The sequence below is a fragment of the Accipiter gentilis genome, chromosome 26 (assembly GCF_929443795.1).
Source record: "Accipiter gentilis chromosome 26, bAccGen1.1, whole genome shotgun sequence".
Lineage (NCBI taxonomy): Eukaryota > Metazoa > Chordata > Aves > Accipitriformes > Accipitridae > Astur > Astur gentilis.
The window spans coordinates 11,216,363-11,228,700 of NC_064905.1; the positions used below are offsets into that span (position 1 = coordinate 11,216,363).

Consider the following 12,338-nt stretch of genomic DNA (forward strand, 5'->3'; position numbering starts at 1 on the left):
TTCAAGCATTAATATCGGGAAATTTCCAATAGAGATGTGAGGGTTGGTCATACCAGGAGAAACCCATTTTTTTCCTAACAGCAAAGACAGCAAGAGGCGACAATCAGCCCCCACGCTCTAGGGTATAATATATCAGGGAGCTTAATGAGAAATCACCGAGCCCAGATGTTCTCAACCCGAGATGCTGAGTTTCGCCTGCATGACACATCAGGATGGAGTGTGCAAACACCCCCCTGAGCCCCCGGCCCCCCGCCCTCGGCTCGTTAATGGGACGCGGATGGGGGGCAAAACAGCCCCGCTGATGCGAGCGGTGTTGGCATCCCCGAGGTTTGCGCGGACAACCATGCACCAGCGAGTCTTCCGTTAAAACCCGAGGTATTAGGATGCGTGGCTGCACCGTCGGGTGTTTCCCCTAGATGTCCCCATTTAATACTTGATTTCAAGTCGGGTTTTTTTCCGAGGGTTTGAAGTTTCGCGAGGGAGAGGATGCAAACCCTTCGCGCTCGACACCCGTCGGGCCACATCTCCCAAACAAATTCCTGCCGGGCGCCCGTGGTGCCGACGCACTCGCATTCCCGCTAACCGGGAATTGTCAAAATATTTGCGTTCGGCTGTTTTCACACGAGATGAAGAGGGGAGGGGAGAAGGAAACGTCCCTCCGTTAGCCGAGGCGGTTTAGGATTCTGGATTTTACACGCGGGGAAGCGTCTCTCTGCTGGGACCCCAGCAGCGTGGCCCCCGAGGCGAAGCACGGCCGGGCCGAGCCGGGGCGGGGCGGGGCGGGGCGGGGCGGGGCGGGCGCCGTCCAATGGCGCGGGGCGGCGGCAGGCAGGCCAGCAGGTGGAGCGGCGCCGGCTCCATGTGCGCGGCTGGAGGCGGCCCCGCCGCGCCGCTCCCCCCGCCCCGGGCGCTCGGCGGCTCCGTCCTCCCCCGGGGCAGAGGCGCGGGAGGCGGCCGCCGGCAGCTGCCCGCAGCGTTCCCCAGCCGCCGCCGGGCCGCGGCTCCTCGGCGAGCCCCGTCGCTCCGCTCCGGCATGGCTTTCGCTAACTTCCGCCGCATCCTGCGCCTCTCCACTTTCGAGAAGCGGCGGTCCAAGGAGTACGAGCACGTCCGCCGCGACCTGGACCCCGGCGAGGTGTGGGAGGTGGTGGGGGAGCTGGGCGACGGCGCCTTCGGCAAGGTCTACAAGGTGGGTGCCGCGCCGGGGGCGAAGCACCTGCGGGGCCGCGGGGGTGGCGGTGACCTCCGCCCGCGGGCGGCGGCTCCTTCGCAAGGCTGCCCGCCGGGCCTGAACGAGCCTGGAAGCCGTCTGCGGTGCTGGGGAGGGGGGGGGGGGAGCCCTTGCGGGACCCGGGGCCGGCTCCGCGCATCCCGCTAGCGGTGCGGGACGGGGGGCGAGGACGGCGAGTCAGCGGTGGGGAGGGCTGGCGGAGGGCAACCCTTTGCTTGGGGCAGGGGAAAGGAGGGAGAGAAGCTGCCTTGTTTTTCCCCCCCCCTTAAATCGCCGGTTTTCAGAGCGATGCCTTTGTAAGGCGACGAGGTGTTCCGTGCCAAGCCTGTCGGCTCAATGAATGGAGGGAGATTTCTTGGAAGTCAGCACTCTCGGGGCTGCCTCCAAGTTTTGCGAGCCTGCGGGGTGACATTATTTGTATTCCTGTGGTCCTCGCCGGCAGGAAACTTAAAGCGAGAAGAGGAGCCCGGCTCCTTGAGAGTGGGGACATGTCCAGTGCTATGAATGTTTAACCTTTCTGTTAAAGGATGGGGGTTTTAAAGGCCAAATGCTGCCTGTACTTTGCACTCCAAAGCGACAACGTTCTTGCTCTTACCGGCGCTGAAACGCTCTGGTCTCCTGTGCAAACAGCTGAGAGGGGAGGCCTTTGATTGGGGCTGGCTGGAGGAGCAGGTTGGGGATCCAGGCTCCTTGGGAGACCTGCGTTACCCCCAGTTGGAACTGGTGTTGTGAATTAGCTTGCTGTCGGGCAGCTGGTTTATGATGGTCTCGTTAGGTCATTTAAGAAGGCATTGCCTTTTCAGAATGGAGTAATAAGTAGTAACGAAAGAGAAGGCCGGGAAGGGAGCTGGTTGGTTGTGGGTCAGGACAGAGGTGTTTTACTACAGTGTCCTGGGATGAGTTGTATTTATTTGTTTTCTCTATCGTGTTATTCAGTAGATACTCTCTGAAAAATGGGGCGCTAAGTATCCACTGAGTGGAAGTCTTTGGTGAAGGATCCTATCTTCTAATAAAATGCAATTCCTAAAAATCATATTTAAATCCCTAATCTATTTATCCTTCTGAAAGTAGCACCAGTAGTAATGAGTAGCTCTGTTACCGGTTTACTTGGTGGTGTGCATTGGAATCCCACTTGTATATAGCAATGCTCACTCTTGCTTATATTTGCTCAGGTTTCTCATGCAATGACAGGCATGAGGTAAACACTGTAAAATAAGTTAATAGGCTTCTGAGACAAATGAAAACTCAGAAGAATAACTGATTTACAGCCTTTCTGGTTTTGTATAACATACCCAAAGTAGATAACTTTCAGACTAAGGCTGCTTTAGAAGCAGCTGGTTTGGTTTTTAAGTCCATTGTCATATCTGAATGCCTCTGCTTAACTCCAGCCTCACTCCAATAATAATTTTATCAGAGTAACTTTATGTACTGTAGGCTAAAGATGTCAGCCTGTCAGGTAATAACATCTCCTCATCTCCAACTACTTCCATCTCCTTTGATCCCTATTTTTACCCAAATGAGAATGTGGATTATGGTAAATGACCCAGCGAAGACCACGTGTTTATAACCAGAAGTTCACTCCATCTGTAACTAGTACATTCAGGCAACTGTCTGCTTTTGTGATGTTTTAACATGGTTGATCATGGGGTGGGGGTTAATGTTGTGACAGAAATCAAAGGCATATTTTATTCTTCTTAGTAAAGTTTTAATTCTCCATCTTCTTTGATCTCTTCTCCAGCTGTTCTCCATCCTGGTTGGCAAATGGACCTGGATGGTTTTTGAAGGGTTCTCGTGCAAGACTGTGTGTGTTTGTTTAAGAATCCCAAATTATTTGGGTGCCAGGTACTATAAAGCCTTATTTTGGATAATAGCCAGTAGCGTTATTGCAGAGACTTAGTATCCTGCCATGCTAAGATTTAACTTGCATATTGTCTTCCTTGGTCTTTCTATCCTGGAGTGCTACCCTAGGTGGCAATGCATATAGGACGGAGATGTGAAAGAAGAGGCTCGCCCTCTTGTTCTGCTCAGCTGCCAAAAAAGCCCCAAACAAACCAACCCGCGTGTGCGCAAGGAGAACGTAGGTGGCCGAGATGCAATGAACAATTTTAATCATTCTCTTGAAGTCACTTTAAAGTCAATTTGCTCTTTATGCAAAAGTGATTGTTTAGAGCAAGTCCAAGTGTTTGTATGGCCGTGAGAGTTTCAGGATGTTTGAATGAAGTTCCTGCCTGTCTTCCGCCCCTTTTCCACACACGGAAGCACAGGGAGGTGATATAATCCGCCGGTGCCTGCATCCTGCCCTATGTACCATATGTTGTACTCGCTCCGAAGAGCCTGTCGTCCCCGAGCAGTGCAAAAGGACGGGATTTGTACACTGAAGAGTCTGACCTGGGAGAAATTTAGGTGTGGATAGAAGAAAAAATGTTCTCATTTTAGTAGGTTTTGTTTTTATGAGACTAGGTTTGTGCAGGAGGAAGGGGGGCTCGGCTGGGTAATGGTTTTACTGGGGACCATTACTGCCCTGCAGAAGACTGTCAGGGAGCTGTGTCTTGGACTCCCCACGCACTCAGCTGAGCAAACTTGAACTGGTTTGACACAGTGTTTACAAAAGTAGGACAGGCTTAATTTAAATATATATTAATTAAAAATAATCAAATCTATAGTGGAATCTGAAATGTATATAGCAGACCTTAAGAAACCTGCAGCCAGTGGAAACTACTGGGATTTCCTTATTTTTATACAAAGACTTTTTTCAGCAAAAGGGGACCTGATTGTATGAGGAAACAGTGAAACTCATTGCAGAGGGTAATGAAGCTGAAAAGTAGGAAGGGGGTGGGGAGAAACTGTTTCTTTCTAGCTCTCGTTCTATTAAATGTTTTTGGTAAGTCCAGCGGGTATGATAAGGAAGCAGTAACAGCCCATAGATAGCAACTGCATGCCAAATACGCTTTGTTACCCACCTCTTCCAAAGCTCATTAAATCGATGATCTTAAATCAGTCGTTAGACCAGCAGTTAGGAGCTGTGATCAGTGTGTGCTCGCCTGGGAAGTTTGCAGCCCCTTTAGGGTTGTGGGCCTATAAAAATACAAGTTCCTAACTCAGACCCTTTTCAAACGGCCTTAAAAAAAGTAGAGTTATTTTTCACCAAAAACACCTAAGATACAATTCATAAAGTGTATGGCTGTGGGCTTTATTGGTTCAAAGTCAACATCTGTTTGCACGTGCGGGGAGGGAGAAGCGGTAGCGGCACCCCCGTGAGCTGCTTTGCTGAAGCAAAGCCGTGCCGACGTGGGGGCCATGCCGACGCTCAGAGCGAAGCCAGCAGCGCAGGCGGCCGGGGGCTGAACGCTTGGAGCTGCTGAATCGCCTCTCAGTCCTGCAAAACCCATTAGTTGGTGCAGTATTTACTGTTGCAGGTAGTTGCATTAACGTCAGCGCGAACAGATACGCGAGGGCTCTTCTGGGCATTGAGAAATCACGAGTTAGCAGGGGGTGGGCTGGATCTTACAAAAGCGTGGGCTCTGCTGGAAGAAGCCCTGGGACTCGCTGCCTTTCTCATGGTGGGATTGTTTTGCTGCGCTCATGCCTCTTGTGAAACGCTATCTCCCCTTCCCAGCGCGCGCTGATGGGGACACTGGCTCCCTGATAAGGCTTTCTTCTCGCAGGGTGGGGACAGGCTGTCTCCCGTGGGAACGTGGGTGGCTGCGCTGCCCACAGCCCCCAGCGCGGCCAAAAAGGGGTTTGTTCGCTTGAACTCGCCTTCAGATGGCTTTCCGTGCTGGCTCCCGGAGAGATAACGCTGAGCCCTGTGCCACAGCGAGTCATAAGTGTGCCTTTTATGTTGTCGTTCTCCTTTCTTCTTAAGATACAGCTTAAAAAGCTGAATTTGGGTTATCTGATCTATGAGGGTGGTATTAGTGTACATGCTATGGACTGTAAATGCTCCGGTTTGAAATTTGGGTAATAAAAGACTGATTGTTAAATGTTGTGAAGCTGCCTTATAAGCCTGGCTTTCACAGCGATGGGCCCGCTTGAAGGCACGAGACCGTCCCTGTCACTTGCAGACCTCTCTCTGCTTGCCAGCCAAACCCATGCTGCTCTGGTTTTGCATGAGTTGGCCCAAGTGGGTCGGGCTCAGCTCTTGTTGGTTTGATTCATGAGGGATTTAACAAGTAATACCTGGAAAGGGTGTCACAGAGAGATGCTAATCTGCTGGGTTAGCTTAAAAAATAAAAAAAAAAAAGAGGGAGGAGGGAGAAAAAAAAAGGGGGGGGAGGGGGTAAGTTGATTGTAACTATGGCCACAAAAAGATAATTGAAAACCAATGGTAAGATCTAATCATGGCCTTGTCCCATAGAATAGCTGAAGGATTTTCTTAAAGTTTCAGCTGAGGAGAGGAACAGGTTGACACCACTCCTTTACTTATGGAGCAGTAGCCTAGCAATGTTAAACCTGGTTGAACTTTAAACTTGATGTTCACTTTAAACTCACTGAAACGTGTGATGCTCCAACTCTGCTGAAGTCCAAATGAAGCTTGTCCTGTACTCTGCCGAGCCACGGCTGTATCTGTGTGGCAGGGGAGAGGGATAGCTATCCATGGCCTAAATATTTTGATAATGACTTCAGTGTCATGGCCCAGAGCTTGGCAATGCTGCTGACAGTGGGAGCTGAGGGCAGCTGTGTGGAAGAGAAAGCTTAGATGAAGGCTTTGAGCCTTTCACCCTCAAGCACATGGCAATCGTTGCTCCTTAGAAAAATCCCTGCCCAGCATGTCTCATGGTTTTTTGAAATTCATTTTCAGTGTGCAGTTCCTTGGGGAAAAAAGGTTCTTTTTCTCATCCTTGGCGTGCTGCTGTCTATAAATCTGGGGTCCTCCTTGTGAGTCTCAGGTCAAACCCACCCCCACTGCCACACCACACGCTCGCGGGTCCCCGGGGGGCTCTGCCCGCCTGCGGCGGATGGCTGTGCTGCCCTCCACCCGCCAGCGCTGCCAGCCTCGGTCAGCCTGAGTGAAGAGGAATTCGGCTCTGAAGAGCAAAGTCGCTTAAAATATTCTATAAATAATGAAGTAACGGGTACATTTTAACAAACTTGCCTCTTGAAGGCGGTGGGGAGCGGTGGCACGTGTGCGGGTGTGCCAGGGTTAGGCACGGCAAAACACAGGCATGGTGAACTGCTGCCTTGCTCGGCGTAGCCCGTCTGCTCCAGTGGCTGGGCCTGAGCATCACCCAAGGTTGCTGGGGCTGCTTTGCGCCCATTGAAGAGGGGAGAATGCAGTGGCATTCAGGAGCGGTGTCTGTACGTGCCGCCTCCGGGATGCGGGTTTGGAAGGCAGCGTGCCCCTTGTGAAGGGCAGGATGATGGCACTAGTGCTGCTGGAGTCGGATTAACCGGCTTCTGTCTCCTGGCTATAGAAAAGCATCTCCCTTCCACCTCCCTGAATGTCTGCTCTTCAAAACAGAATGCTCTTCCCATCCAACACGTGAAAACCTTCCTGACAGTTTCCCTTCTTGTGCAATTCCCTGACACCTACCTGTGCTTGCGTCCTTATGGCTTGTGTCCTGATTTAACGAACCAAAATGTTTGTGTGGTGTTTCAGTAGGCAGGAGAGATGGTGAAGGAAGTTGTGCCCCAGCAAAGCCCGCCAATGTTGGTGGACCTCAGTGCTGGCATCTGCTGGCATCATTTCGTTGCTGCCTGTCCCCCATTTCTCTCTTGACAATCGCAGGCTGCTGCTGGGGTGTCCTCCCTGGGCAGGCTTGTGCCATGGAGATAGCAAAGGTCTGATCAGGTGGTTCTATTCTTCTACCAGGGCCTCATTTATCTGATGCTTTTCTACCACAGCGTGAAAGGGCTGACAGACAGACAGACGTGCATACTACCCCTGCCTGTCTAAGCTCTGTTCCCTGGCTCTCAGGCATAGCAGCCGTTCAGCCCACTGCTCAGGCCTTGGCTCTCTACGTACCAAATTTGTTGCAGAGAGTTGCTAGGAAACTCAGAAGTGGTTGCATGGCTCCCCCCACTCTTCATTTTATTATTTTTTTTTTCCAATGTTGTGGTATTGGCTGAATGAAGACCAGGGCAGGAATGCTTCACCTGGAGCAGCCCACTCTTCCAGGGGACCAGTGATTAGAGGGATGTTTTGTGCTTCCAAGTTCTAGGCTTACGTAGGCTGAAGATACTGAATCCATGTGGATCATTCCTCTCTTCAAACTTTGCATGGCTATTTGGTCACTTCTCGCTCGCACCAGGACCGTGAGGTCCACTCGGTTTCTGTAGGTGGGTTATAGTGGAGTGTACTGGCAAAGAAGCCTCTTGTTCTTCTGGCCTCTGCTGCTGTGTTTGGGTGCACGGTCTGAAGCATTGCGTGGAGCTTTTCTGCTCCTTGACTAACGTACTGCTGCTCGGGCTTGTTATCTCTTACTCCCTTCTGCTGGGCCGTTGCTGAGCTTTTAAAGCAAGAAAATGTGTATGTACCATGCTTCGGTCGCACCTTTTTTGGCATGTCTGCATAGAGAACAAGTCCTTGGCCATAGCTTGAGCTCTCTGCTTGTGTTACTTTCTCTTGCTTCTAGCTTGTAAAACCAGAGGAAGGCGCTTCTGCTTTTTTTTATTTTTTTTTTAACTAACGCTTTTCGACTTGTTTCACAAGCCACTTCCACTTCCCCTAGCCCTTGCAGAATTGTTGCCACAGCTGCCACAGCAGCAGCACCGTCCCGGCGCGGTCAGAGCCTTGGAGCCCTGCCTGACCCGATGCCTGCGGGACGAACCTCCGCGCACGCTGCTGGGTGCACCGGGGGCTGCTAGAGCAGCGCTGTGCCAGTCTCACTGCTGTGCCTGTCACCAGCCGCTCTGCTGTGTGGCACCGAGGGCTACATTCAGCATTTCCGAAAAAAACCAAAGCAGGCTTGATTTATGGTGACAAACTGAAATGGCTCTAGGGGCCTTGTTGGGCAGGGAACTCGTTTCGGCTCCCATTGATTATTTGACAATACTGTGAGCACTGACTCAAGCCTGTCTATTCTGTGTTTGTTTATTGATGCAGACAGTTCAGGAGAAGTTCATCAGAAGGCAATTAATCGTTATGTAATCCCTGAGAAATACGTAAGTGAACAGTTGCTTGCATACAAAGACACCCATCAGGAATATGGGGGGGGGCAGGGAGGAAGTCAGAACTGTCAACCCCCTAATACAGCATCCACTGAAAGCACCAGGCTTTTTACTCCTGGCTCACTAAGTCAGCAATATCTGAAGCATCAGCTCTCCTGGTGTGGAGAGAAGGCTCACAAAGATGGGAAGAGTAGCTCACACCAAAAATATGGTGGCACAATATGGCAGATGAGCTTAAAAAGCATTGTCCCTTGGCTCAGGAAGATACTGTGGGCAAGCAAGCCTAGACAAGCAATCGGGGTGCTCTTGGTGCTCTCCTCTTTCTACTAGCGAGTGAGAGTTCAGGCAGGGCTTTCCTCTGCCTCACCTAGAAACTGGCCGTGCCTTCGGTGGCAGTCCTGCCGGAGGAAGGACTGAACAATCCAGCCTTCCGGTAATGTGTTCTTTAAAGGCTTAAAATAGTTCCTGTGTTTGTCACGATCTGGATTCCACAATAGCTCGGAGGGTGTGTCACAGGCAAAGGCCAAACAGCCCCTTCTGTCACCTGAACAGGCACCTCTCGCCCCTTAAATCCATAAACTGAACAGTAGTTTCTCTATGCCTCTGCATACTAGGAGTAATCCTACTCATCCCCTATTCCCCAATATTCCCAGTGTATTTGGCAGTAGCCTGTCCAGCACCCATCTTGCTCCAGAGGACTCTAGCGAGATCCTTTCCTTTGGCTCCTGCTTGGCTCCTGGTATGGCTTTCTGGAAGTGGTTTACTGGATAACTTTTATTTGATATGTTTTCTTTTGTGGAATGCATGTTCCATTCCTGTTTCTGCATAGACTTGTCAGCCATGGTCTGTGCGGTGTGTTGATTTGCACAAAGGCTGGTAGTGGCCATAAGGGCTTTTCAGGTTTTAAATGCCGAGACTGTAAATGAATCTAACTACAGTTCAGCAACACATCCTGGGCGCTATGCTGGCAGCTGTCTGCTTTACTTTTTTGGTACTAATTAGCACTCCAGGGACAAATTATCTATGGCATTAAAATGCCCAGGAGTGGAGGAGCCAAAAGATGGAACAGGATGTGTGCTTTTGACTGACCAGCCACATGCCGTAGACTGGCATCAAACAGCTTCTGTTCTTGGGATATTACCATCTGGGTGGTTCTTTCACTTTTGTCCACAAATTTCACTGCAAAAAATAGGAAATACCATGAATTCCTCAAAGGCTGCACATTTAGGGGTGTTTTACCTGGAAACAGAAGCTCTCCCCCCTTCTCTGCATTCTCTATGTGGACTTTTGCTGCATTGGAGATCCTGTAATTAGGCTGGGGTTTGCAGAAGACTTCGGATTTGTAGTTCAAACTGTGTATTTTGGAGGATTTCATGTCAAATGATGTGGCTGTCTAACAAACTCACTACTGGTGAGTCATCCTAGGGTGCTTTCTTGATAGTTCTTGGTTTTCTTTTTTCCTTCATATCATTGTCTCTTCCTTTCTTTGGGATTTAAAGACAAACAAAACACCTACCATGAGAGAAGTTTTCATTTCCCTTGCTGTAAGGTGAGGGCATGACCCCCAGTGAAGCTCAAGGTAGAGGTGAAGCTGCAGAGATGCTGGTGGGAACCCTTTTCTTCCATCCCACAGCTCTTGGAGAGCGAGCAGCAGACTCTCTTCTCAGCCTGGTGCTGTGTGTCCCCTTGCTGTGAGGGGTATCGTCCAGGCGTGCAGGTTACAGACTTGGAGATGCCAGTTCCTTCTGCCTGATTGCTACCTTGGCTTTTTGAGGTCAGAGTAGGCTGTGTTTTGCTTTGTGCTAATGTCTCTGAGCAGATTCTCATCTATGGCACAAAACAGGAATTGGGAAAGGGCTTTAAACCCTAAAGCATCATCTCATGCCTGGGATGTCTGAAACCAGCTCCCAGGGCTGGCAATGTATGCATTTGGCCTATTTAGGATCCAAACAAACCTTCCTGGAAGAATATCTCTGTTGTAATACATCGTGCAGGAAAATACCATCAAAGAAGCTGAAGGAAATTGCCAGACGCGAGTTACAGAGAGACTGCCCGGTGTAGTTGGCCAAAATCTGACGCTGCCTTGTATGAATCTGGCTTGCTGTGAACAGCTTTCGGAGCTGGCTGGCTGCTGCAAGGGGCTGCGATGCAACTGGCTGCCTGATGGCAGGCAGCTGCCATTCCCAAGGAGGCTGCCGGGAATGTGGCTGTGTGGCGTCAGGACTGGAGGACAAGCAGATGGAGAGAAAGGAAAGGTGGAGAAATGAGCAGAAGCTCCTTGGATTTCCAAAGCTCTTGCAATGACAAACGTGACTTGCTGAGCTCAGTTCAGGAGTGCCCACATCAGCTGGTGTGGGTCTCTCTCCATCTGGTATGGTTCAAACACTACAGGCTGGGTTTGGGCTCCATGGGGCCATGGACAACTCGGGAGGGGATCAGCTGTCCAGCCTGTATGAGTGTTGGTCCTCTCAAAGGCAGCCGTGCGGGGCAGCCAGCCTCCTCTCCACACTGCAGTGGGCCATGCTGGAGATCAGTTTTCCAAAATCTCCTACTGACCTCATGGTCTCGGGTCCCCTTTCTGCTTCAAATGCTTCTGCCGTCCCGTGGGGCTGTGGGCCGTTTTGGTCCCTTCTGGGAAGTGCCATGAGTGCACTCGGTTGTAGCGGTGATGTGATGGCAGGGCCACAGAAAGTACAGGGTTCGTGCCCACACCGTCCCCTCGGCATCCCTACCTGCGAGAGCTTGCTGTTGCGAAAGCTCATGTTCTTGCATCACGAGTTCTTGATGTCCTGAACTGACTTCTCCTTGGAGATGGTGGTCTCGCTTCCACTGGTGACCAAGCAGTGTGACCTCCCAGGGACCCCTGGCCTGGGGGGAAGTGGGACAGCGGTGGTCCTCTCCCTTTGGGGTGGAAGCCCACCTCACGCAGCTCATGGGATCCCCTCCCTCCCTCCCCGAGCTGTGTCCCCCACTAGAATGGATGAGGAGATGGAGATAGCTGGGGAAATATGCTTGTCAGGACAGTCCAAAGTGGTGGAGAAAGGCAGCAGCTAATTCTGTTCCGGACATCTTTAAAGATTGAACGTCAGACGTGGGCTCCTACCTAGAAAGGAAGCAATTGCTGGGGGTTGCTGGGTTGCTCACCTGCTAGCTGTAGGAGTAATGATGAATGAGTTCATGCTGCCACAGTGAACGTGTGGGCTGCAGTCACTCCCCCACCCACAGCTCGCAGCCCTGTTTGCAAAACCGTGGCCTCCAGCTCAGCATCCAGCACCCCTGCATGCCTTAGCAAGCCCAGGAGGGGATGAGAGGTGACAGTGTGGCTGCTGGGGTGGCTCCCCTGAGGCTTGGGGGTGAGGGCGGGTTGGTTCAGACCTCTCGGTGGGAGATGATGCTGTGGGGGACCGGGGCACGCTCTGCTCCTGGGTTTTTTCAGCATCCCAGAAGGGCTGAGCTGGCTGGGACCCTGCCGGTGGGAAGCGTGCGATGGCTGACCTCCAAGGGAAGCCCCACCTCCTCTCACAATATTTACTTCCCCTCCTTGGACCTCTCCCAACGCTGTAAGTGCAGAGCAAACACAGTGGGGCACTTCATGCTCCGTTTCAGAAGCACTGTGCTTTTCCCCGGGCTTGCTCTGCTCCGCATCTCCTCCTGCCCCGCTCTGCGTGCCCTTCTCTGGGCATCCGGTGGCAATTCGGTAAGAAACAACCCAACCTGAGCAAAGGAAACCCCCTAATTTCTTCTGAAACCAGCACGAGCTGCTGTCCTGCATTTGGGCAGTGAGCCCAGATAGAAATGGATTTGTCCCCTGTGGTAAAGACACAGCTGTCCATGCCAACTCATGCGAATGCAGCAAGTCTTCAAAACCCAGCGGAGACTCAGGGGTCCCTTATTTTCCTCCCTCCATTATATGCTTTTCCCCTTATTCCTTACCCCCCCTTCCCGGCCTGTTCCTTGGTACACAGTTATACTGTCACCTAAGCTATATAAAACTGTT

At 51.5% G+C, this 12,338-nt stretch overlaps 1 protein-coding gene across 1 annotated transcript in view; it reads left to right on the forward strand.

Moving 5' to 3' along the window:
• The first annotated feature begins 924 nt into the window (after nucleotides 1-924).
• STK10 (serine/threonine kinase 10) overlaps nucleotides 925-12,338 on the forward strand; it is a 50,075-nt gene continuing 38,661 nt past the window's right edge. Inside the window, exon 1 of the mRNA XM_049829965.1 lies at nucleotides 925-1,189. Coding sequence (XP_049685922.1) covers nucleotides 1,034-1,189 — 156 coding nt within the window. The 5' untranslated portion in view covers nucleotides 925-1,033. The remainder of the gene's footprint in view (nucleotides 1,190-12,338) is intronic.